The sequence below is a fragment of the Macaca thibetana genome, chromosome 15 (assembly GCF_024542745.1).
Source record: "Macaca thibetana thibetana isolate TM-01 chromosome 15, ASM2454274v1, whole genome shotgun sequence".
Lineage (NCBI taxonomy): Eukaryota > Metazoa > Chordata > Mammalia > Primates > Cercopithecidae > Macaca > Macaca thibetana.
Window position 1 is genome coordinate 45,125,205 of NC_065592.1, and position 25,940 is coordinate 45,151,144.

Below are 25,940 nucleotides of genomic sequence, written 5' to 3' on the forward strand. Positions count from 1 at the left end.
GAGGAAGGCAGGCGCCAGACCTGGGGGTGGTCTCTTTGGGCATCCTAAGAAGTTATAATAGAACTTTCTCCCAGGGGAGTAGAAGGCACTGAGGGGTTTTAACTAAAGGCCCAGTGAAATACCATTTGCATTTTAGGTTGATCATGTTGGGCACAGTGTTGGGGGAATATTGGGAGCAGAAGGATAGGAACTAAAGAGATGGTTCTTGAAGGCAGGGGAAGATGAGGATATGAACTGGAGAGTTACAGAGGGATGGCTAAGGCAGGAAGATTCAAGACATGTTTAATAGATGAAAATATTTGAGTTTGGTTGTATATAGCAGGCAGGGGAGGGGAGAGTCAATATTATTAGCTCAAATGATGGAAAAATGAGGGTAGTACCACCAACATAGAGAATACCGGCCAAATTGCTGGTTTTAGAAGAGAAGATAAATTCAGCTTGAGGCGTGATATGTTTGAGGGGCCTGTGGAACATCCAGGTAGGGATGGAGATGTCCGAGCTGGAGATAAAGGTTTGTCACTCATCAGCTTACACATCATGTGAGGAGAGTGGCTGGAGCCCTGGAGATGTTGGAAATGCTTGGCTGTCTCTCAGTGTGACTCCAACGGCATCGCTACTGGAAATTGTTGGAGGCCTCCTGAAATGCAGATTCCTATCTGTAGGATTTTCTTGACCTCTGGGCCACTAAGGCCCCAGCTGCTCTGTTACAAGAATCCTCTGAGGCAGCAGATCCTGGGGATATAAAGGAGGTTCCTTGCTGACAAGGGAGACACACTCCAGAGATCAGGGACCCAGAGGATGTCAGCAGAGGTGTGGGCAGTCAAGGGTCAAGGGTTAGGGGTTGGAGGCAAAGAAGGAGTGAAAGAGCAGCAAAGTAACAGGCAGTTACTCCAATCACTTATAAAAAATATCCTTCCTTCACTTGTGGTACCCTACCTTGTTTTAACCTGAACTGACTCTCCCTTAGCTAAGAGAGCCAGACAGACTCCATATTGGCTCCTTCACTCGCAGCCCCCTACCCACTCCCCTTCCTCAAGGACTTAACTTGTGCAAGCTGACTCCCAGCACATCCAAGAATGCAATTAACTGATAAGATACTGTGGCAAGCTATATCGGCAGTTCCCAGGAATTCGCCCAGTTAGTAGCGCCCAGAGCCCCTGTGTTTGTGTCCGTGTTTGTGTCCGGTTGATAACGCCCAAAGCCCCGTGCCTATCACCTTGTGATAGATTTAAAGCCTCTGCACCTGGAACTGTTTGCTTTCCTGTAACCATTTATCCTTTTAACTTTTTGCCTGCTTTACTTCTGTAAGACTGTTTTAACTAGACTCCCCCGCTCCCCTTTCTATACCAAAGCATAAAAGAAAATCTAGCCCCTTCTTCAGGGCCGAGAGAATTTTGAGTGCTAGCCATCTCTCAGTCACCAGCTAATAAAGGACTCCTGAATTCGTCTCAGAGTGTGGCGTTTCTCGGTAACTCACTCGGTTACATTTGGAGGCCCCAGCAAGATTTCACCACCGGGTGAGTGCCGGACTCACTCTGGGATCCCCCGGACAGATGGTGGGCTTATAGGGGAGGCACCACCTGAGATGTTCCAGGGCCCTGTAGCCCACTGTCTTCTGGAGCGGAACGGATCAACAGCCGGTGTGTGCCCACCAAAATCAACTCCTGAGTCCTCCGTCTCTGGTCCCAGGAAGGTAAGTCAGATCTGACTCTGTTTCTCTAGGAGGGCAGCGGCCCTGATGAGGGCACCCCTCTGACTCTGTCCATATTCCAGGACGCTAGAGGACAGAGTCCTGGTTTCTGGTTTCTGTCTGATTCTGTTTCTCTGGGAGGGAAGCAGCCTTGAACCAGGGCATCCCATATTCCAGGACGCTGGAGGACAGAGTCCTGGTTTCTGTCAGGTCTCTCTGTAAGACTAGTCACTCTTTCTCTCTCTCTTCTTCTCTCGTTCAGTTCTCCTGGAGACCTCTGTTTTAGAGTGGGAATAAGAAAATTGTAATAAACTCTGTGTGAATGAGTGTGTGAATGTGGAGTTCAAGGGCTTGCACTTGAATTTCCAGTTTGTAGCCCTACGACGAAAGTTACGGAGTTCGAGTGGGCCCTCACCTGTGGTTCTGTGGCGACCTCATAAGGCTTAAGGCAGCATCGGGCATAGCTCAGTCCGAGCTGGGGGTTTATACCGGCCTGCCAATGCCAAGAGGAGCCTAAGTCCCCTCTGGGGAAGCGGCCAGGTGGGCATCTGACTGATCCCGTCACAGGACTCCCTCCCCTTGTCTGTCTATAAAAATTGTCATAATTGTTTATATACCCCAGTGTCTCTTGTCCTGTCTGGTGTCTAAGTTTCATATGTCAGGTCGTCAATATTGCCCAAGACGACTGGGCAAGGACTTCTTCAAAGTCCTGAGTGCAGATTTTCTAACACAGGAGGTCAAATTTCTCATCAGTCATTTGGGCTGGCCTTCCCAGTCCTGCCTTTTCTGTTAGAAACAAATCAGGTGTTGTTATGGGGAGGGGTGTGGGAAACATTCGTCCATGTGAGATTTCTGGCACCACAAAGGTTGCTGACATTTGGATTGTCATACCCCACACCCCAACAATGGGTCCACCTTCTCCGTAGACCAGTGGTGGATCCAAAATAGCCGCCCCGCTGACCTCCTTGCTCACCTTTTCTGTCATCCCGTAATTTTTCCCGTGCCCTTGGATAAGGCACTGTGCAGAGAAACCTACGCCCGTGCTGCTTTACTCCGTCTGGACTCTTATTCTATTCCTCTGTGGCTACTCTCCTACCTTAGGAATGATCCGAGTGGCCCCTTTCCTCTTCATCCCCATCCCTTACCCTGCACATCTCGTTTTCCTGTGTCGCAGCAGGCCCAGCGCATCCAGGACTTGGTTTATGTCCTCTCTTCTCAAACCCTTACAAGAAATGGCCAAGTTTGAACTTTTTGCCTTCGAGTCATGGAGACACCAACAATATTTGGGCTGTAAGTTAAAAAGGAGGGGGAAATCACATAAGTCCCACTGGCCTCGGATACGCCTCTTGTCCTCTCCCTAGATCTCAAAGCCTGAGGAGACAGGCCGTATGTGGCAAGAAGCATTGGCTATAGTCATCTTCCTACTCCTTCCAGTTATACTATTTCTGTTCTTCCGATACACAGCCCCCCGAGGCTGTGAATTTCTCTGTCCGTGCTGGGTTTAACAATTCAGCTCAAACCTTGTTAATTGTCTCCAGAATGGGAAATTCTTCTTCCCAGCCCCGTAAAGATTGGAGCCCTCTCCAATGTATGTTACAGAATTTCTCTCTGGGCTTCTCAGATGATTATGGAGTCCGCCTTAAAAAAGGCAAACTCCGGACACTCTGTGAATTAGAATGGCCAAAGTTTGGAACCGGGTGGCCCCCAGAAGGGTCACTAAACCTCACAGCTGTTCAGGTTGTATGGTGGGTTGTTGCTGGAACTCCTGGTCACCCCGATCAGTTTCCCTATGTTGATCAATGGCTGAGCTTGGTCTGGAGCCCTCCCTCTTGGCTCCGCTCATGTGCCGTTCATGATCCCACCTCCAAGGTCCTTTTAATCCAGACCACCCTTTTGTCCCGATCCTCAGCTCCCTCAGCTCCTCCTGTATTGCCTCCCTCCGAAGAAGAGGAAAGTTTTTCTCACACAGTTCTGCCACCTTGTAACCCTCCTGCTCCCTCAGAATCTTCCCTAGTCTCCTCAACTACATCCCCTGTGGGCTCTCCACCTATAGCCTCCCGATTGTGGCAGTGGCAGGAGGAGGTAGCCCCCCTCCTCCCGCTAACAGAGGCACAAATCCCTCCAGGTGATGAGCACTCAGCCCCATTCTTGGTTTATGTCCCCTTCCCTACTTCTGACCTGTACATCTGGAAGGCTCATAATCCCCCTTCTCTGAAAAGCCCCAGGTTCTGACCTCACTGATGGAGTCCATGCTCCGGACTCACCGGCCCACCTGTGATGATTGTCAGCAACTCCTTTTAACCCTCTTCACCTCTGAAGAGAGGGATCGTATCTGAAGAGAAGCCAGAAAGTATTTCCTTACATCAGCTGGTAGACCGGAGGGGAGAAGCCCAAAACCTCCTTGAGGAGGTTTTTCCCTCCACCTGGCCTAATTGGGATCCTAACTCCTCTGGTGGGAGGAGGGCTTTGGATGATTTTCACCGGTATCTCCTTGCGGGAATCAAGGGAGCTGCTCGAAAACCCATGAATCTGTTTAAGACAACTCAAGTTGTCCAGGGGCCCGATGAGTCGCCTGAAGTGTTTTTAGAACACCTCTAGGCCTATCGAACTTACATCCCTTTTGATCCGGCAGCTCCCAAGAATAGCTGTGCTATTAATTTGGTGTTTGTGGCTCAGGCACCTCCTGATATTAAAAGAAAATTACAAAAGCTGGAGGCATTTGCTGGAATGAACATTAGCCAGCTTTTAGAAGTAGCCCAGAAAGTTTTTGACAATAGAGAGTTTGAAAAGCAAAAACAAGTAGCTCAGGCAGCTGAAAGGGCTGCTGACAAAACATCCGAAAGACAAGCGAAAATCTTAGTGGCGGCCATCCAGGAAGCCAGAAAGGAAGGGACCCCATTACAAAGCACTAGCCAGGGGACCCCGGATCCACACCAGAAAGGCCAGAAAAGTGAGGCAAAGAAACCAGTGTGCTAATTGTAAGCAGATAGGACACTGGAAGAAGGAATGCCCATTAAAGCCAGAGGAAAAACCAGAAAAAAGAGGTCCTCATCCTCCCCACAGCAGAGGAATCTGATGATTGACAGGGCGGGGGCTCCCTCTCACTTGGACCCTGGGAGCCCACGGTGACCACCACAGTAGAGGGGCATGGCGACATCCAGTAGCCTACTTGTCTAAGAGGCTAGACTCTGTGGCCTCCGGGTAGCCAAGTTGTCTGCGAACCGTAGTGGCAACAGCAAACTTAATCCAAGAGGCTAATAAACTGACTCCAGGCCAGAATTTAACCCTTACAGCTCCTCATGCTGTAGAGACATTGCTACAAAGTGCTTCTGGCAAATGCATGTCAAACGCTCGCATCCTGCAGTATCAGAGTTTACTGTTAGATCAACCTCGTTTAACTCTCTCTCCCACAAGGTGTTTAAATCCAGCTACTTTACTCCCTGATCCAGACTTCACTACACCTGTCCATGACTGCCAGGCACTGCTAGAGACTACGGAAACTGGCCAACCTGATCTCCAAGATGTGCCTTTAAAGGAAATGGACGCCACCGTGTTTCCAGATGGTAGCAGCTTCCTTGAACAAGGAATACGAAAGGCTGGTGCAGCTGTTACAACAGAGACAGAAATACTGTGGACTCAGGCATTGCCGGCAGATACCTCAGCACAAAAGGTGAATTGGTTGCTGTCACTCAGGCTCTCCGATGGGGTAAGGACAAACGTATTAACATCTACACTGACAGCAGATATGCTTTTGCTACTGTACATGTACACGGAGCCATCTACCAAGAGCGAGGACTACTCACCTCAGCAGGAAAGAGTATTAAAAACAAAGGAGAAATTCTGGCCCTGCTTGAAGCTGTTTGGCTTCCTCAACAGGTAGCTGTAATTTACTGCAAAGGACATCAAAAAGAAGACATGGCCGTTTCTCGTGCTAACCAAAGAGCAGACTCTGCAGCTCGGGGAGGCAGCTCGGCTTTCAGTCGCGCCTCTGACCCTGCTGCCTGCAGTGTCCTTTCCGCAACCTGACTTACCAGACCACCCAGAATACTCCCCAGAGGAAGAAAAACAAGCTTCAGATCTTCAGGTTAATAAAAATCAGGAAGGCTGGTGAATTCTTCCTGATTCCAGAATCTTCATGCCCCGGGCCCTCGGGGAAACTTCAGTCAGTCGTCTGCATTCTACCACCCATTTAGGAGGAGTAAAACTGTCCCAGCTTCTAAGGAGCTGTTTCAAGATCCCCCACCTTCAAGACTTAGCTAACCAAGCAGCTCTCCGGTGCACGGCTTGTGCTCAGGTAAATGCCAAGCAAGGTCCTAAACCCAGCCCAGGTCACCACCTCTGGGGAGGCTTGCCAGGAGAAAGGTGGGACATTGACTTTACAGAGGTAAAAATCACACCAGGCAGGGTATAAATACGTCCTGGTACTAGTAGACACCTTTTCCAGATGGACTGAGGCATTTGCCACCAAAAACGAGACTGCCACCATGGTAGTTAAACTTTTACTCAATGAAATCATCCCTCAACATGGGCTGCCTGCTGCCCATAGGGTCTGATAATGGACCGGCCTTCACCTCATCCACAGCTCAGTCAGTCAATAAGGCACTAAACGTTCAATGGAAACTCCATTGTGCCTAACGACCCCAGAGCTCTGGGCAGGTAAAACACATGAACCGCACCCTAAAAAGTACTCTTACAAAATTAATCCTAGAAACCGGTGAAAACTGGATTAAGCTCCTTCCTCTAGCCCTTCTGAAAGTAAGATGCACCCCTTACCGGGCTGGGTTTTCACCTTTTGAACCATGTATGGGAGGGCTCCGCCTATCTTGCCTAAGCTAAGGGATACCCATTTAGCAGAAATCTCACAAGCTAATTTATTATAGTACCTGCAGTCTCTCCAACAGGTACAAGACATCATCCAGCCACTGATCCGGGGAGCTCATCCCAACCCAGTTCCTGACCAGATGGGGCCGTGCCACTCTTTCCAGCCAGGTGACCTGGTGTGTGTTAAAAACTTCCAGAAAGAAGGACTCACTCCTGCCTGAAAAGGACCTCATACTGTCATCCTTACCACACCAACGGCCCTGAAAGTGGACAGCATTCCGACTTGGATTCATCACTCTCGCATCAAAAAGGCAACAGAGCCCAGCAAGAAACACAGGTCCCCAGGCCTGGGCCAGGCCCCTTAAAACAGAGCCTACGTCGAGTGAAGCCATCAGATTAATTCTTTTTATTTACCTCTGTTGTTTGTTTCTGCCTATTATGCCCTCTGCTCCATCCTACTCTTTCCTCCTCACCTCTTTCATGACAGGACGTGTGTTTGCAAACACTACTTGGAGGGCAGGAACCTCCAAGGAAGTCTCTTTTGCAGTCGATTAATGTGCTTTGTTCCCAGAGCCTTCCTGTGCCCACGAAGAACAATGCAATCTGCCGGTCATGGGAGCGGGGAGTGTCGACCTTGCTGTGGGATTTGGACACTCCGGAAGCCAGACTGGATGTAGAAACTCCAAAGGTGTAGAACAAGAACTTCAGAATGTTGACTTTTACCTCCTGGAAATCACCCTGACTCTAGTTGTGGAGATTCTTACCAGTTTTTCTGCCCTGACTGGACATGTGTAATCTTGGCCACCTACTCTGGGGGATCAACCCGATGTTCTACCCTTTCCACAGCTCGTGCTTCCTGACCTAAACTGTGTATTAAGAGAAATTGTAATCCCCTTACTATAACTATCCATAACCCTAATTTAGCTCAATGGTATTACATCATGTCATGGGGATTAAGGCTTTATATCTCAGGATTTGATGTCAGAACTATGTTCACCATCCAGAAGAAAATCCTGGTCTCATGGAGCCCTCCTAAGACAATCGGGCCTTTAACTGATTTAGGTGACCCTATGTTCCAAAAACACCCAGACAGGGTCGATTTAACTGTCCTGCTACCATTCCTGGTTCCCAAACCTCAGCTGCAATGACAGCACCTCCAACCCAGCCTGCTGTCCATTCTGGGCGGGGTACATCACCTCCTCAATCTTACCCAGCCTAAACTAGCCCAAGATTGTTGGTTGTGCCTAAAGGCCAAACCCCCATGTTATGTTGGATTAGGAGTAAAAGCCGCACTTAAAATTGGCTCTCTTTCTTGTCGTACATGCGCCCATGTCCTCACATTAGGAGACATGTCCGGAAATGCTTCTTGTTTAATTAGCACCAGATATAACTTATCTGCTTCTCCCTTTCAGGCTACCTGTAATCAGTCTCTACTTACTTCCTTAAGTGCCGCAGTCTCCTACCAGGCACCTAACAATACCTAGTTAGCCTGCACTTCAGGTCTCACACGCTGCATCAGTGGGACTGAACCAGAACCTCTCCTGTGTGTGTTGGTTCATGTGCTCCCCCAGGTCAACGTGTATAGTGGGCCAGAAGGACAACTTCTCATCGCTCCCCCTGAATTACATTCCAGGTTTCGCCGAGCCGCCCCACTCCTCGTACCCCTTCTGACCAGCCTTAGCATAGCCGGATCACAGCCGCCCTGGTTCAGGGAGAAACTGGGCTAATGTCCCTGTCTCAACAAGTAGATGCTGATTTAAGCAATCTCTGATCAGCCATAAATATACTACATACCCAAGTAGAGTCTCTAGCTGAAGTAGCTCTTCAAAACCGCCAAGGCTTAGATCTGCTGTTTCTCTCCCAAGGAAGGTTATGTGCCACTCTGGGAGAGAGTTGTTGCTTCTACGCCAATCAGTCTGGGGTCATAAAAAATCCTCTCCAAAAAATTCAAAAAAATCTAGATAGACGCCAACAGGAATGGGAAAATAACACCCCCTGGTACCAAAGCATGTTTAACTGGAATCCGTGGCTAACTACTCTAATCACTGGGTTAGCTGGACCCCTTCCCCTCCTATTGTTAGGCTTAGTCTTTGGGCCTTGTATATTAAATTGGTTTCTTAACTTTATAAAGCAATTCTGTCAAGCTTATGTATCTTAAAACCCAATATAACCCCCTTGTTATAACTGAGGAATCAATGATTTTATTCCCCAAAAACACAAGTGGGGAATGTGGTACCTTACCTTGTTTTAACCTGAACTGACTCTCCTTTAGCTAAGAGAGCCAGACAGACTCCATATTGGCTCCTTTACTCGCAGCTCCCTACCCACTCCCCTTCCTCAAGGACTTGTGCAAGCTGACTCCCAGCACATCCAAGAATGTAATTAACTGATAAGATACTGTGGCAAGCTATATCCGCAGTTCCCAGGAATTCGCCCAGTTAGTAGCGCCCAGAGCCCCTGCGTTTGTGTCCGTGTTTGTGTCTGGTTGATAACGCCCAAAGCCCCGCGCCTATCACCTTGTGACAGATTTAAAGCCTCTGCACCTGGAACTGTTTGCTTTCCTGTAACCATTTATCCTTTTAACTTTTTGCCTGCTTTACTTCTGTAAGATTGTTTTAACTAGACTCCCCCGCTCCCCTTTCTAAACCAAAGCATAAAAGAAAATCTAGCCCCTTCCTCAGGGCCGAGAGAATTTTGAGTGCTAGCCATCTCTCAGTCACCAGCTAATAAAGGACTCCTGAGTTTGTCTCAGAGTGTGGCGTTTCTCTGTAACTCACTCGGTTACAACACACTTAGATTCCTTGAAAGGAATAACTGGAACTCCAATCTTAAGAAAAGTCTGGTTAGATCAGTGCTTCCCAGACGTTAGTATGCCTCAGAATCTTCTGGAGGACTTATTAAAACAGACCGAACACACACACACACAACACACACACATATACACTCACATGCACATATACACACACATACACATGCATACACACACACACACACACACACACTGCATTGCCGGGCCCCATCCCAGTAGGTCTAGAGTGGGGCCCAATAATCTGCATAACTAACCAGTTTCCAAGTGATGCTGATGCTGATGCTGATGCTGATGCTGATGCTGATGCTGATGCTGATGCTGATGCTGCCTGTCTGTGGGTCATGTTTGAGTAGCTCGGGGCCGGATTTCTCACTCACTGTGTGAGGACTCTGGGTTTTGAGATTTGGGGTACTGCTAAAAATGTCTCTTCTTCTTTCTCCTCACTGCCTAGTGAAGTGAAGCCTCAGAGAGATCAGCCGTGGCATATTTGAGTTTTAATTGGTCAAGACAAAGCTTTGTGTGTCAGAAATCTCCGTATTCCGTGTGTGTGAGTGTTGGTATGTAAATGTGAGTCTGCCAAGGATGAGTGGAGCTGACCAAAGGTGTAGTCTGCACCCCAGCAACCCCAGCACATCCTGCAGAGACATCTGTGTTAATTGTGGCTTCCTCAGGTCAAATGTGGACCGCAGAATTCACACAGTCTTTGACCAGGTCCCTGGTCTAGGAGCTTTGACCCTCCTCAAAGACTTAGACATTCTGTTGGGAATCATGGGAAACAGACTGTCCTCAGTGGAGGAGGAAAAGAACCACCCCCATTTTGAGATGAAACCAGCACAGGAATCAGGTACTATAAGATCAGAGAAGCAGAACTTCTCTGAAGAGGGAAGAGGAAAGAGGAGGGAAGGAGCGGTTGTCTCCAGGCAAGGCGAGGAGGCCAAGCTTTGCCTCCTGGCGGGGAGACCGTTCCTGCAGGCAAGGAGTGAGTATAATTCCTGAAGTCCGAATGCTGGGCTGTCCAGACAAGCTGGTTTGTGGCTTCATTTCAGGAAGCCTCACTTACCTGATATCCCCACATTCTCCTTCTGAGAAGTTCTGGACATTGTTTCCATGCTCTGTACCATGAGGCACCCTGGTCACGAGGACCCACCTGACTGAGCCAGGTGGATGCCTGACCCAGGGGTAGTCAACACACAGGTTAGCCAGTGCCACGAGGTGGCCTGTGGACTTACCAAACCCCTCAGAGCTGCCTCTCAGTGAGCGTGAACTCATAACAGGGGGACACAGTCAGCAGTTGGTGTGAGGAGAGAAGGGAAGGAAAGAGAAGGCAGAGTAACATGAGGACAGAAGGCAGTGAGCAGAAGCCTGATCTGTGGTGGCTGAGGCCGCAGCATAAACAGGAAAGGAAGCAAGGCCAAGGTGGCTGAGTCTCCAAAATGGCAAAGCCCCTGAGATGGGGACACAAAGCCTTGCCACAGAGGGGCCAACAGGAGCCACTTGGATCCTGACTGACATTCCAGGGCCCGTTCAACTGTGCCGAGGCCCGACTGTACCACTGTTCTTCCATGAACCCCACAGTATCCCCCAACTCTTAAGGAAATGTGGGTGCGATGGAAGGGAGCTGCCTGGCACATAGAGGGCAGAGGTCAAAGATGGTAGACATCATGAATGCTAGGTGCTCTAGCCCAGTGTGGGAGGTCACACAGTTGCTCACAATCCAAGTATCCTTCTACTTCTAGGATCTGTTTTTGCTCACAACACTTCTGACATGGAATGTGTGGGGTTTTCCCCACACCAATTAATTCTCCAACACTCCAGACCCCAGTTGGGTATCCTATAATTTAATTCTGATGCTAACTACCTAGAATTAGCACAGACCCCACAGGTTAAGGGCTCAGTTCCACAAGACTCCCCAACTTCCGATGCCCATCACAAGTCCAGGCCACCCATACTTTTGACCAACCAGCTATGAAGTTAGAGGTGTTCCCACAACCCCTCCCTTGGGTTCAATAATTTACTGAAAAGGCTAAAAAAACTTGGGAAAACACTTTACTTTCATTTACTTGTTTATTATTATATATACTGTTATTATATTACAATTCAGGAACAGCCAAATGGAGGAGCTGCAAAGGGCAAGGAGTAGGGGAGGGGCGTGGAGCTTCCAGAGCCTCTCTGGGGTGCCACTCTCCCAGTGTTCACCAACTTGGAAGCTCCCTGTACCCCTTTAGTTTTGGGCTTTTTATAGTAGTTCCATTATGTAGGCACAATTGATTCAATCACTGACCATTGGTGATTGAATGCAATCTCCAGCCCTCTGTCTCCCCTCCCTGAAGATTAGGGGTGAGGCTGAATGTTCCATCCCTTTAATCACATGATTGATTCCTCTAGTAACCAACCCCTATCCTGAGCTATCTAGGCACCCACCAAGAGTCACTTCATTTGCATACACTCAAGTATGATTGAAAGCGGCTTATGATGAGTAGTGAAAGATGCTCCCCTCACTCCTAGGAATAAGGAAATTCCAAGGGTTTTAGGAGCTCTGTGCTGGGAACTGAGAATGAAGACCAAATATATATATATATGTTCTATTGTATCACAATATCACACCCTCATACTTACGTCAGAGTTGTTGGGAGCCTTAGATAAGACAAGATTCGGAAAAGAGTTATTAATTAATGGCAACTCTTATTAATATTAATCCCTCACCATTATCTCAAATACAATAAATCCAATTGACTGTAAACTCCTCAACAGAAACTGTTTCTTAGTCATATCTTTATTCCTAGTAACCAGCCTAGAGCTAGGCATGATAGATGTACAGGAACTGTACAGTGAAATGTCAGAAACAACCCCCTAGTCCCCCGACCCTGGCCCCGACAGGCTCCCCTCCTTACTCCATCACTGACTTTCTCCTAGCTTAAGATTTGGTGTGTAAGGGAGGAAAAATGTCTTTTCCTTCTACCCATCTTATTAGGTTCATTGGCTGGGGACCCTGTAAGAAAAGACAGATGAAGAAGAGAAAAGCAAACAAATGTATTCAATATAAGTTTTTCATGACACAGGAGCCTCCATAAGGAAATGTGGACCTGAAGAAAGTTAAATCTGAGTAATTTTTTTATTAGTGGGTTTGAATGGAAAGTAGTGAAGGATGTTAGGGCAGAAGAATGAGCTAAATGTAGCAAATGGAGGGAAATAGCCAGGCCTGTTGTTCAGATTGCTCTTGGCCTCCCTGTCTTTGGAGATAGGGATGGTTCCTTTGCTCTGGGTAGAGGGAGGGTGCCTCTCACATGAGGGTCTTATGACCTGCATCAGGGGAAGGTCAGAAAATCCTTCCTAGGTTTTATAACTTGCCTCAGGGGAGGAAAACAGGGAAAGGTCAGAGAGACCTCCCTGCACATACTGTTTCCCAAATTCCTTCAGCTTAAAATGTTCAATATGCCGGCCGAGCGCGGTGGCTCATGCCTGTAATCCTAGCACTTTGGGAGGGCAAGGCGGGCGGATCACAAGGTCAGGAGATCAAGACCATCCTGGCTAACATGGTGAAACCCTATCTCTACTAAAAATACAAAAAATGAGCCTATAGTCCCAGCTCTTTGGGAGGCTGAGGCAGGAGAATGGCGTGAACCCCAGAGGCGGAGCTTGTAGTGAGCGGAGATTGTGCCACTGCCCTCCAGCCTGGACGACAGAGTAAGACTCCGTCTCAAAAACAAAAACAAAAACAAAAACAAACAACAACAACAACAACAACAAACACCAAGGTGCTATATTTTCAGGTAGCATGCCCTGAATCCATCAGGTATCTTGGCCATTGTTGATTCTTCTCCCTCCTGTGTCTCCCACCTGAGATCTCTCTCTAAATCCTACAATTTCTTCCTTTTTCTTTTCTTTCTTCTTTCTTTCTTTTCCTTCCTTCCTTTTCTTTTTCCTTTCCTTTCCTTTCCTTCCTTTCTTTTTCTTTCTTTCCTGTCTCTCTCCCTTCCTTCCTTCCTTCCTTCCTTCCTTCCTTCCTTCCTTCCTTCCTTCCTTCCTTCCTTCCTTTCCCTCTCTCTCTCTCTCTCTCTCTCTGTCTCTCTCTCTCTCTCTCGACTTGACAGAGTCTCACTCTTTTGCCCAGGCTGGAGGGTAGTGGCGTGATCTTGGCTCACTGCAACCTCTGCCTCCTGGGTTCAAGCAATTCTTCTGCCTCAGCCTCCCAAATAGCTGGGATTACAGGCGCGTGCCACCATGCCCAGCTAATTTTTGTATTTTTAGTAGAGATGGGGTTTCACCATATTGGCCAGGCTGGTCTTGAACTCCTGACCTTGTGATCTGCCTGCCTCGGCCTCCCAAAGTGCTGGGATTATTACCAGCATGAGCCATTGCGCCTGGCCAATTCCTTCCTTCTAAATGTCTCCCAGTGCCACTCTCTTCTTCATTCCTGTTATTTTCATCCTGGGCTAGTTCTGTACACTCCTCCAGTACCCAGCCTCCAGGGTGGCTTTGTGGCATTCTTAGTCCCGCCTTAGACTACAGACAGTTCCATTCTTCCTGGTATTCTCTGAAGACAAGCACCCATTTCTGGTCATTGTGTCCTCCCCATCCAACCACTCTTTGGTGCCTGGCACATGTGACATGTTTGTAGCATAGAGAGATTCAGAGTGAGGGGCAAGCCAGTGGCAGTGAGACAGAGAGAGAGGAGAGAGAGCTGTGTTACTGGGTGAAGGGGAGGAGATACCTGAGTGGCTGGGGAATCTATGTGACCCGAAGTTTCTGGGAATATCTGGATCACTGAGGCACAGCTCTTCTTGCCTTCTAGGCTCTTTGAGGGTCAGTGACAGTTACCTTGAACTAACTGCTGTGATCAAAGCCCAGGAGAATGCTGAGTACCTGGCACCAGCAAATGTTTTGAGCTGAGGTTTCCTGATAGAGGAGAATTTCGGGTAGATTTCCACAGTGTTGCCTAATTGGGTCTATCGGGTGAAGTCTAAACTCTGAGCCTCTTGCCAAACTTTAAATTGCTTCTGGGATAGGACCTGGCCCCAAAGCAACTGGTCCTAAATTCCCAAGACAGTCTCTATGGGACTCTCTGGAGAGAGTGTGGTGTACAGAGAAGAGAGGGAGCTGGGCCTGGTGCCTGGGCATGGCTTCCCAGCCCGCCCTGGGGTGCAGCCCCTCCAGGCTGGGGCTCCTGGCTGAGCCTCCAGTTTGAGAGCCAGCCTGTGTCTCCTTGTCTCACTGAGTCCCAAGGTCAGGCAAAGACTTCTGGGGCTGCAGTTGCACCTTAGAGCCCTCTACACCCAGGGCCATTTCGAGACACCAGGACAGGAGACAGCATTTAAAGAGTACATGCCCAAGTCGAGAGTGTGCACCTGTGCTGCCAGGGCAGCTCTGAGAGACATGGCCTCTTGGCCTGCTTGGTTTTTGGCAGGGTAGCACTCAGAAGGACAGGTGAAACCAGAGCCAGTGACACGTCCTGACCTCGGTAAACTGGCAACCTCCCCACTCCACCAGCCTGCCTTCCTGCAAACAATAGATGCAGCCCAATAGGATCCCAGACTGGACCCTAAACTGGGTAAGTGCTAGGGGACCTCTATGGCCAGTTCTTCACCAGCTGGGGGAAAGAGGCATGTACAAAGAGGTCTGTGCAAGGGGAGGGCTAGGGGTAGAATTGGGTTTGGGGATGAAGCAACTAATTCCAAAGCTCTGAAGGCTGCAAGTGTGTCAAGGAAGCAGGCAAGTCTAACAAGAAGAGCCCATAAGGTAGGCTTAGGATTAGTGGAGGAAGGGAAAAGTTAGAAAAAGGCAGATTTCAGGTCCCTGAAGAGCTCTAACAACCTGGGCTTTCTGACAATGACATTACCTTGAGCCCCTTGTTGTCCTAAATGTTTAAGCAGAGGCTGAGAAATCACGTATTGAAGAGAGGATCCTATGGCAGGTGGCTCAGGGGTGGGGACTGGATTGGTTTAATATCTGAAGATTCTGTCAAGCCTCAGATTCTGCACTTCCTGATACCGAATGGAGTTTTTCTCTAAAAATAGTTCCCCGTCCCTTAATTCCTAATATCCTGAGATAATCTTTTTTGGACATTGTATCATTACCATTTAGAACAAAGCACCCCCACTCCCCTTCTTCAGAGGCGTGTGCTGCTCACAAACATCTTCCCTGACCTCAGCTTCTCCACTTTTGAACTGAGAAGGGTTGAAACAGATTAGTGATTCCCAAGACCGGTATACATCAGAAGTACATGGGGGAGCTTTTATTTGAAAAGCAAAGCAATGAACAAAAACAGATTGCTAAGACAATCTGCCAAGGTAGGATCCAGAAATCTGTATTTTTAACCAGCACTTGGGTAGCTATGAGGCAGTTGGCTTTTTGTCATTTTGGGCACCCTGTGTCAGGACCTGATGACATCTGGTGTTCCAGATCTCTTTGGAGATGAAATTGTGGTGATAATCCACAGTGCAGATTTTTGTATTCTAGAAGCTGGAGTAGGTTTGTGTGTGAGCATATCTGCAGATCTTCCAAATGGCATTAATGGGATGGCGTTTCTCATTGAACTTGATGTGGGTGTGATTCAAGGCTTCACCCAACCCAGGCTGGGGGTGTGAATTATGAGTGGGTTCCCACAATCAGGCAAGGCAATATGCCACCAGTCTAGTCCTGGAACAGCAAAGAGGCAGGCAGGTCAGACATGGTTACTGGAGGAAACACATGATTCCTTCTCCCCAAACCAGAATTCTGAAGCCTTTGGAGGGGACTCCATGTTATAGGTTCCAGAAACTCTGTTTTGTCAGATTTTGTAGATCTGGTCAAGATCAGATGAATTGATTTATGCTAACTAAACTCACAAAAGATGGAACTGCAAAAAGATACTGAGTAACAAATAAAACTGTTAAGGAAATAAGAAGTTTTATGTTTTGAAGCCAGCACATTCTCTCCCTGTAAGACTGTCTGTATGAGAAGTTAAATTATAATAGAAACTTGCTGGGTGAGGGGGAGCCAGACACAGAGGAATGGGTCATGTGACCTTAAGGGCCAGGGTCACCAAGCCATGACAGCCTGAGGTCTCCAATTATATGGCAGAGGCAGAGTTGCTCAGAAGCCCCTGATTTCCTACAGAGTGCTACAGACAGCACATGCAGTCGTGTGATATTGCTTTTGGTATATTAATATCATTGTTTAGGCAGAAATGTCCTTCATTTTTTTCATTCAAAGTTTTATTAGATTTCCAAGGTCTATTCTTCCAAGGCCTGCTACACAGCCTGGCTTTTAGATAACTTGGTTTTTTACAGTTGAGTCTAACAGGATAAGTTTGTTTATAATTTTAGAGACATCATACTGTAATTCCCATGAATTGACTCAAGCGAGCCGTCAAAAAATAAACATGTATTTTCTGCCTTCATTATTCCTAGGGATGAAAGAGAGAGTTTGAAATGGAAGTATCTAACCAGTCTTCTGTGACAGAATTTGTCTTGCTCGGCCTCTCTGCCCATCCAAAACTAGAGAAAACGTTCTCTGTGCTTATCCTGCTGACGTACCTGGTGATCCTGCTGGGCAACGGGGTCCTCATTCTGGTAACTGTGTCCGACTCCTGCCTGCACACGCCCATGTACTTCTTCATTGGGAACCTCTCCTTCCTGGACATCTGCTACACAACCTCCTCAGTCCCTCTGGTCCTGGACGGTTTCCTCACTCCCAGGAAAACCATCTCCTTCTCAGGCTGTGCAGTGCAGATGTTCCTCTCCTTTGCCATGGGAGCCACAGAGTGTGTTCTCCTGGGCATGATGGCGTTTGATCACTACGTGGCCATCTGCAACCCCCTTAGGTACCCAGTAGTCATGAGCAAGGCTGCCTATGTGCCCATGGCTGCCAGCTCCTGGGTGGCTGGTGGAGCCAACTCCTTGGTGCAGATCTCTCTTGCAGTACAGTTACCCTTCTGTGGGGACAATGTCATCAACCATTTCATCTGTGAGATCCTGGCAGTTTTAAAGTTGGCTTGTGCTGACATCTCCATCAATGTGATCAGCATGGGGGTGGCCAACGTGATCTTCCTGGGGGTCCCAGTCCTGTTCATCTTTGTCTCCTACATCTTCATACTCACCACTATTTTAAAGATTCCCTCAGCTGAGGGGAGGAAAAAGGCTTTCTCCACCTGCTCTGCCCACGTTACTGTGGTGATTATCTTCTATGGAACCATCCTCTCAATGTATGGGAAGCCCAAATCCAAGGATTCCCTAGGGGCAGACAAACAGACCTTTCAGACAAACTCATCTCCCTCTTCTATGGACTTTTGACTCCCATGCTGAACCCCATCATTTACAGTCTGAGGAACAAGGATGTTAAGACTGCTGTGAGAAGCCTGGTGGCTCAGAAATGCTTGACTCAGTGATGAGTTATATCCCATGATCCATGCACTCTGATGGCTCTCACTTGAGAATCTCAATTCCAAGCAAAGCTAGGTGAGGGGCAAGCTCAGTTTAGAGCCATGCTACTCACAATGTGGTCCATGGATCAGCAGTATCAGCATCACCTGGAAGCTTATGAGATGTACAGAGTCTTGGGACCCATTGCAGAACTCCTGAATTGAAATTTGCATTTTAACAAGTTCCCCCAGGTGATTTGTACGGATGTTAAACTTTGAGAAGTATCGGTTAAGGGTCTGTAGTGGATGCTGTGGTGTGCTGCCCGGATTCCCGTTCACTCCACCTAGCACTGAAGCACTCATGAGCCCTGTGAGTACTGACGGTCAACAGCATTCAACGGAGTCTCTCTGCAGGGTTGCCTTTGACTAAAGAGTACTACCTCACCCAAAGTCACATGCCCTTCTCAAGGTCAACTCATACACAATGATATCAATGTCAGTATAAAGACCCAGTCCTCCTTGCCTCAATGGGGTTATCTCTAAAGGGTCATCCCAGCTGGAGAGCTTTCCCATGGTAGTTCCAGCTCTCCCTCTGCCTAGCCCTGCTTCTTCTATCTGCTCACATCCTGTACAGGTGTCGATCTTTTAAAATTTTTATTTATTTTAATTTTTATGAGTACATGGTAGGTGTAGATATTTATGGGGTACATGTGATATTTTGATACAGGTATACAATGCGTAATAATCACATCAGGGTAAATGGGGCACCCATCACCTCAAGCATTTATCTTTTCTTTGTGTTACAAACAATCCAATTATACTCTTCTAGTTATTTTTAAATGTATAATAAATTATTGTTGACTGTAGTCACCTTGTTGTGCTATCACATACTAGACCTAGTATCACATACTAGATCTTATTACTATATTTGTGTACCCATTAGCTATCCTCACTTCTCCTCCCCACCAACCTTCCCAGCCTCTGGTAACCAGTGTTCTACTCTCTATCTCCATGAGTTCAATCGTTTTGATTTTTTGCTCCCACAAATCAGTGAGAACATGCAAAGTTTGTCTTTCTGTCCCTGGCTTATTTCACTTTCATAATGACCTCCGGTTCCATCTATGTTGTTGTAAATGGCAGGATCTCATTTTTTTGATGATGAATAGTACTCCATTGTATATGTGTGCTACATTTTCTTTATCCATTTGTCTGCTGATGGACATTTAGGTTGTGTCAAAATCTTGGCTACTGTGAATAATGCTGTAGTAATCATGGGAGTGTACATATCTTGAATATGCTGATTTCCTTTCTTTTGGGTATATACCTAGCACTGGGATTGCTGGATCATATGGTAGCTTTATTTTTAGTTGTTTTGAGGAACCTCCAAACTTCTCCATAATAGTTGTACTAACTTACATTTCCACCAACAGTGTACCAGGGTTCCCTTTTCTCCACATCTCCACCAGAATTTGTTATTGACTGCCTTTTGAATAAAAGCCATTTTAACTGGAGTGAGGTTGTATCTTATTGTAGTTTTTATTTGCATTTCTCTGATGATCAGTGATGTTGAACACCTTTTCATACACCTGTTTACCATTTGTATGTATTCTTTTGAGAAATGTCTAGTCAGATCTTTTGCCCATTTTTTCAGTCAGATTATAAAGCTTCTTTCCTATAGAGTTGTTTAAGCTCCTCATATATTCTGGTAATCAGTCCCTTGTCAGACAGGTAGTTTGCAAATATTTTCTTCCATTCTTTGGGTTGTATCCTCACTTTGTTGATTGTTTCTTTTGCTGAGCAGAAGCTTTTTAACTAGATGTGATCCATTTGTCCATTTTTGCTTTGATCCTGTGCTTGTGGGGTATTACTCAAGAAATCGTTACCCAGTCCAATGTCCTAGAGAGTTTTTGCAATGTTTTCGTTGAGTAGTTTCATAGCTTGAGGTCTTTGATTTAAATCTTTCATTTTGATTTGATTTTTGCAGAGGGTGAGAGATAGGGGTCTAGTTTCCTTCTGTATATGGATATTCCGTTTTCTAAGCACAGAGGTTTTGATCTTAAAAGCACTTCTCAGTAAATGTTCTGCATGAAAATCTTCCCATCAGCACCAGCTTCCAGGGAACCCAACCAGTGACAGATAACAACAGTCAATCTCAGCACAGGTGTGTGAACAGTATGTATATACACGCCCTTCTCAGGTGTTTTCTGTACTTCCAAGGACAGTAACTTCTTGAATTCTTTTTGTTTAAAAATACCAGTTGTTCCCTAAAATGTTTTTCATAAATTAAATTCCTCTAATTTTCATTTATATACATAAACTTGATTTGTGTTTACTATGTAAGTATTTTTACTCCTGAACAGAGGGTGCAGAGAGTAAACAGGGCTGTTTTAGCTACAGGGCAGGAGGGCTCAGTAGCCAGGTCTTTGACATTTTAATCAAGGACAAAGATGTTTGAGCTCTGGAAAACATGTTAGTCCCTGACTACAACAAAACAAAACAAAACCTAAAAAAAAATCTTAATTAATTATTTACATAAGAGAGAACATAATGTTCTCTCTACAGAAGGGAACATTATGTAATCTTCAATAATAAGTAAACTCTTTTATTCATGCATCATTATTTTAAAACAATCTGTGGATTAGACACTTCTACTTTGCAAGAATTCCTGCATTTTCATAGTTATTGTTGAGAAATCATAGAATTGTAAATTAAATGAGCCACTTATAAGACAAATAATTTTTAGAAGTAGAAAAATCATCTCAAATTTACCACAAAATTATACATAAAGTGGAATACATGTTCATTTTGACATGATATGGGCTACGACCTCTAAAAGTAAGAGTGCCCAGGCCTGGAACAGCCATGAGGGGTACGCGATAGTTCCAGATCATATTTGTCTGCAGCACCTGGAGAAGTCATTAGCATACAAGTGCTTAAAAAGACACACAACTGTCTTTCCCCTAGTGTCTTTCAATCTCTCTTGCTCCTACTCTTGTGCTCAGAGACTTGTGGCATGTGTGACTGGTAGACTTCTACGGAGGGCTTAAGTGAGGGCTCAGATGGGTGAAACTTTTTCCTAAGAGAAAATCCAAAATATGCCAGTCTCTAGCTTAAGGTCTGGGGTAGTCTGTGGGCATGGGGACTCCAAACCAGGGAGCTTCAGAGCTTCTTTTCCTCAGTCTTCAGGGAAATGACAAAAGCATCAGTGGAGATGGCCACACCCACACATCGTAATGAGAACTCTGCGCATGTCCCTCTGCAGTGACGTGTGCAATGACATCTATAAGGATGCCAAAGATGGTCAAAGAACTCTGATACCAACTTCCTTTTCCTTCTTACCAAGGCATAAGTAGTACCCAGAGTCTTTTATTAGCAAATCATTCTGTATCGCTACATGGCCATCTGCAACCCCCTTATATACCCCAGGGTCAAAAGCAAGGCTGCCTACTGCCCATGGCTGTTGGCTCCTGGGTGGCTGGCAAAGCCAACTCCTTATTGCAGATCTCACTAGCCATACAATTACCCTTCTGTGGGGACAACATCGACTTCACTTTATTTATTTATTTTGAGATGGAGTTTTGCTCTTGTTGCCTAGGCTGGAGTGCAGTGGCACGATCTCAGCTCACTGCAACTTCCGCCTCCTGGGTTCAAGCGATTCTTCTGCCTCAGCCTCCCAAGTAGCTGGGATGACAGGTGCCTGCCACCACGCCCAGCTAACTTTTTGTATTTTTAGTAAAGATGGGGTTTCACCACATTGGCCAGGCTGGTCTCAAACTCCTGACCTCAGGTGATCCACCCACCTCGGCCTGCCAAAGTGCTAGGATTACAAGCATGAGCCACTGTAGCTGGCCTCAATTTCCCTTTAATACTAGTCTTTATTTTATGTTTTATTTTGTTTTTAATTGACATATAATAATTTTACATATTATATTCATATACTGGGGTACAGTGTAATGTTTCAATACATATATACATTATGTAATGATCAAATCAGGATGATTAACATATCTATCATGTTAAACACTTGTCATTTCTTTGTGGTAATAACATTCAAAAATTATCTTTTCTACACAATATATCCATTAACAAAATTACACTCGTACCCCACAAATTTATACAAAAAACGAACAACCACCCCAAATCCTCCCTTCCAACTATTTTGAAGTATACAATGCATTATTGTTGGCTATTGTCACTCTACTGTGTAATAGAACACCAGAACTTATTCCTCCTATCTGTAACTTTGTAACCATTCACCAACCACTCCCCATCCCTGGTGACCCCACTCTCCCCCTAGCCTCTGGTAACCACTATTCTATTTTCTACTTCTATGAGATCAACTTTTTTAGATTTCACATATGAGTGACATTATGTGGGATTTTTTCTTCTGTGTTTGGCTTATTTCATTTAACATAATATCCTCTAGGTTTATCAATGCTGTCAAAAATGATAGGATTTCATTTTTTAAAGAGCTGAATGGGATTTCATCGTGTAAATATATCACATTTTCTTTATTCATTCATCCATTAATGAACACTCAGATTGATTCCATATCTTGGCTATTGTGAATAGTGCTGTGATAAACGTGGAAATGCTTTTATCGCTTTTAACATACTCATTTCGTTTCCTTTGGCTAAATGGCCAGTAGTGGGGTTGCTGGATCATATGGTAATTCTATTTTTAGTTTTTTGAGGAACCTCCACACTGCTGTCCATCATGACTGGACTACTTTGCATTCCCACCGACAGTATATTAAAGTTCTCTTTTCACCACATCCACACCAGCATTTGATATTTTTTATCTCTTTGATAATAGCCATCCTAACTGGGGTGAGATGATATCTCATTGTGGTTTTGATTTTCATTTCCCTGATGATTAGTGATGTTGAGCTTTTTTTCATATACCTGTTAGCCATTTGTATGTCTTTCTTGAGGAATGTCTATTCAGATCTTTTGCCCATTTTTAAATCAGATTATTTGTGTTTTCTGGCTCTAGTGTTGTGTGAGTTTCCTATAGATTCTGGATATTAACCCCTTGTCAGATGCTTTGTTCGCAAATATATTGATTGCTTTTGATAGAAATTAAGTTTCAACCCAAGGCTCATCACTTACACCCTCTCCCCTCATCCATCCTAAGAAAAACTTCACATCCTCAGGCCCTGCTAAGCAGGCACAGCCATATTCCATATTAACTGATTCTCATATCCCTGGCCCTATTTGAGGTGACTTGAAAGATTCTCTGCCCCTTGTTGTCGAAGATTCCTAACCAAACAGGCCTTAGCAAAATGCTAGTTACCTGCCTTGCCCGTGATACCAGAGCTGCTTCTATCTAAGGCTTGACCATGTTGCTCCCTCACCAACCCCAGAGCTCTCTCTTGTCCTCATTTCCTCTGCTTCAATCTCTATGCTATCCTCTTGTAATAGGGAGGGTAGTGTCAATACCTCTGGCAGAAAGAGTCCCTTCCTAATTGGGATCCAAGCTGCAAATAAATTCCCCATCATCTAAAATTATGGATACCATGACACTTACTATAGGATACCATTTAATGTCCTCTCTGGTCGCACTGGCACAGGGCCTGGCCCTGTTTAATTAATTTGATTAGTTAATTAATTTGATTATTATTTGATGAATAATTTTTTAGTTGTAAGTGGTAAAAACCCAAAGTCGAACCAGCTTAGGCAAAAGGTTGAATTTATTGATTTATGTGACCAAACATTGGGAGGTAAGAGAGGAAGTAAGGTATAACAAGGGACTTGAATGCTGCCCAGACATTCTCTATATTCTCTTTTGTGTGTGTGTGAGCAGAAATTATTTATCCAGTTTTTTTTTTTTTTTTTTTTTTGAGACGGAGTCTCACTCTGTCACCCAGGCTGGAGTGCAATGGTACAATCTCCGCTCACTGCAACTTTTGCCTCCCAGGTTCAAGCGATTCTCCTGCCTCAGTCTCCTGAGTAGCTGGGATTACAGGTGCGCGCCACCACATCTGGCTAATTTTTAATAGAGATGGGGTTTCGCCATGTTGGCCAGGCTGGTCTCGAACTCCTGACCTCATGATCTGCCCACCTCGGCCTCCCAAAGTGCTGGGATTACAGGTGTGAGCCACCGTGCCCGGCCAGATACTTTTAAAAAGACATCACAAGAGTAACCTTTAAATTTTTTTAATTGACAGGTAAATATTCTATGTATTTATGTTGTATAACATTGTATTTTTGTTTTCTTTTTTAAAGATAGAGTCTCGCTCTGTCACCCAGGCTGGAGTGCAGTGGGGCAATCATGGTTCACTGCAGCCTTGACCTCCCAGGTTCAAGTGACTCTCCTACCTCAGCCTCCTGAGTAGCTGGAACTATAGACACATGCCACCATGCCCAACTAATTTTTTAAAATTTTTATGTAGAGATGGGGTCTCGCTGTGTTGCCTAGGCTGGCCTCAAACTCCCGGGCTCAAGCAATCCTCCTGTATTGGCCTCCCAAAGAGTCAGGATTATAGACGTGAGCCAGTGTGCCCAGCTATAACACTATGTTTTGATATATGTATACATTGTGGAATGGCTAAATCAAGCTATTTAACATATGCATTACTTCACATACTTATTATTTTTTGTGGTGAGAACCCTTAAAATCTACTCTCTTAGCAACTTTTAAATATGTAATATATTATTATTAACTATAGTCACCATGTTGTACAATAGATCTCTTGAACTTGTTCCTTCTGTATAACTGAAATTTTGTGTCCTTTGACTAATATTTTCCTATTTCCCTCACCCCCTCCAGGCTCTGGTAACTACCACTCTCCTCTCTGTTTCTATAACAGAGTTTGACTTTTTTAGATTCCACATATAAGTGAGATCATGCAGTATTTGTCTTTCTGTGCCTGGCTTATTTCACTTAACATAATGTCCTCCAGTTTCACCCATGTTGTTGCAAATTTAGTATCTCATCTTCTGTTTCTTGCCTCCGTTTTGTTTTCTCATATAGGCATCTTCCACAAGGCTGGCAGTATGGTCTCCAACAATTTTGAAGCTCACCTGTTTTGCTTCAGTCCTGTCTACTTTCCAATGGATTTATAGAATTCCAAGTTAATAAATCCCAGAGGAGGTGTGTGATTGACTTGGCTTATGATAGTTTCCAATCCTGGTCAATTAGAGTTACTGCAGGTTTTGGAGCAGTGGTATCTATTTAGGAAGTTACCTTCCATTTGTATAGTATAGTTTAAATAAGGGAAGGAGCATTTCCTGAAAGAAGTACATATTTCACTGGGCACAGTTGTGCACACCTGTAGTCTCAGCTACTTGGGAGGCTGAGGAAGGAGGATCGCTTGAGCCTTGGGCAACATAACTAGACTCCATCTCTAAAAAATGAGTAAAAATTATTTTTGCCTGGGCACAGTGGCTCACACCTGTAAACCTAGCACTTTGGGAGGCCCAGGCAGGTGGATCACTTGAGGCCAGGAGTTTGAGACCAGCCTGGCCAATATAGCCAAACCCTGTCTCTACTAAAAAGAAAATACAAAAATTAGCCAGGTGAGGTCGTGCATGCCTGCACTCCCAACTACTCAGGAGGCTGAAGCATGAGAATTGCTTGAGCCTGGGAAGTGGATGTTGCCGTGAACCAAGATTACGCCACTGCACTCCAGCCTGGGTGACAGAGCGAGACTCCATCTCAAAAAAAGAAAAAAAAAATTTTTTTTTAAAGTAAGTACATATTTCAAAAGCAGAAGAGTCCTTAGAGAGGAGAAAATATGTCTCTTACACGTTTTAGACCTAATGTCATTTACCCTGTCTGTATTTATATATATGGTCATTGCAACAATGGTTTCAAATCCCTCCCTGTGTCCAAACCACTGTCATGGAACTCTGCACTGCCCTCCCGTTTGGACTCTGGCTCAGCCAAGAGGCTTGCTTCAGGTCAATGAAATAATGGTGAGTGTGACACAACCAGAACCCATATTGGTGGTTGCTAGGGGCTGGGGGTGAGGAGAAATGGGCAAAAACTTCTTCCGGGTGCAGAGTTTGATTCTGGAGTAATGGAAAGGTCTGAAACTAGATAGAGATGGTAGTCACCCAACATCATCAATGTACAAAATGCCACTGAAGTATTCACTTCCGTGAATTTTATGTTATGTCAATAAAACCTCAATCATTTTTTAAAGAATCTAAAAAACAACCCAATTAAAAATGGGCAAAATATTTGAATAGACATTTCTCCAAAGAAGATATTCAAATGCCCAATAAGCACATGAAAATATGCTCAATAAGCCGGGCACGGTGGCTCAAGCCTGTAAT

General features: G+C 45.5%; 6 protein-coding genes across 7 annotated transcripts in view; 4 read left to right on the forward strand and 2 right to left on the reverse strand.

The window, feature by feature from the left end:
- HINT2 (histidine triad nucleotide binding protein 2) overlaps positions 1 to 25,940 on the forward strand; it is a 546,951-nt gene that overhangs the window by 298,537 nt on the left and 222,474 nt on the right. The window lies entirely within an intron of this gene.
- The window catches only part of CLTA (clathrin light chain A), a 429,778-nt gene that overhangs the window by 208,325 nt on the left and 195,513 nt on the right, over positions 1 to 25,940 (reverse strand). The gene's annotated exons all lie outside the window — the stretch shown is intronic.
- The window catches only part of SPAG8 (sperm associated antigen 8), a 454,367-nt gene that overhangs the window by 202,782 nt on the left and 225,645 nt on the right, over positions 1 to 25,940 (forward strand). The window lies entirely within an intron of this gene.
- Positions 1 to 25,940, forward strand: part of TLN1 (talin 1) — a 501,447-nt gene that overhangs the window by 139,524 nt on the left and 335,983 nt on the right. The window lies entirely within an intron of this gene.
- Positions 1 to 25,940, reverse strand: part of RECK (reversion inducing cysteine rich protein with kazal motifs) — a 394,564-nt gene that overhangs the window by 124,743 nt on the left and 243,881 nt on the right. The gene's annotated exons all lie outside the window — the stretch shown is intronic.
- Positions 16,725 to 17,685, forward strand: LOC126938079 (olfactory receptor 13C7-like). The gene is given in 2 exon segments (XM_050762223.1): positions 16,725 to 17,543; positions 17,546 to 17,685. Coding segments are annotated over 2 exon segments (954 nt in total). The 5' UTR covers positions 16,725 to 16,729.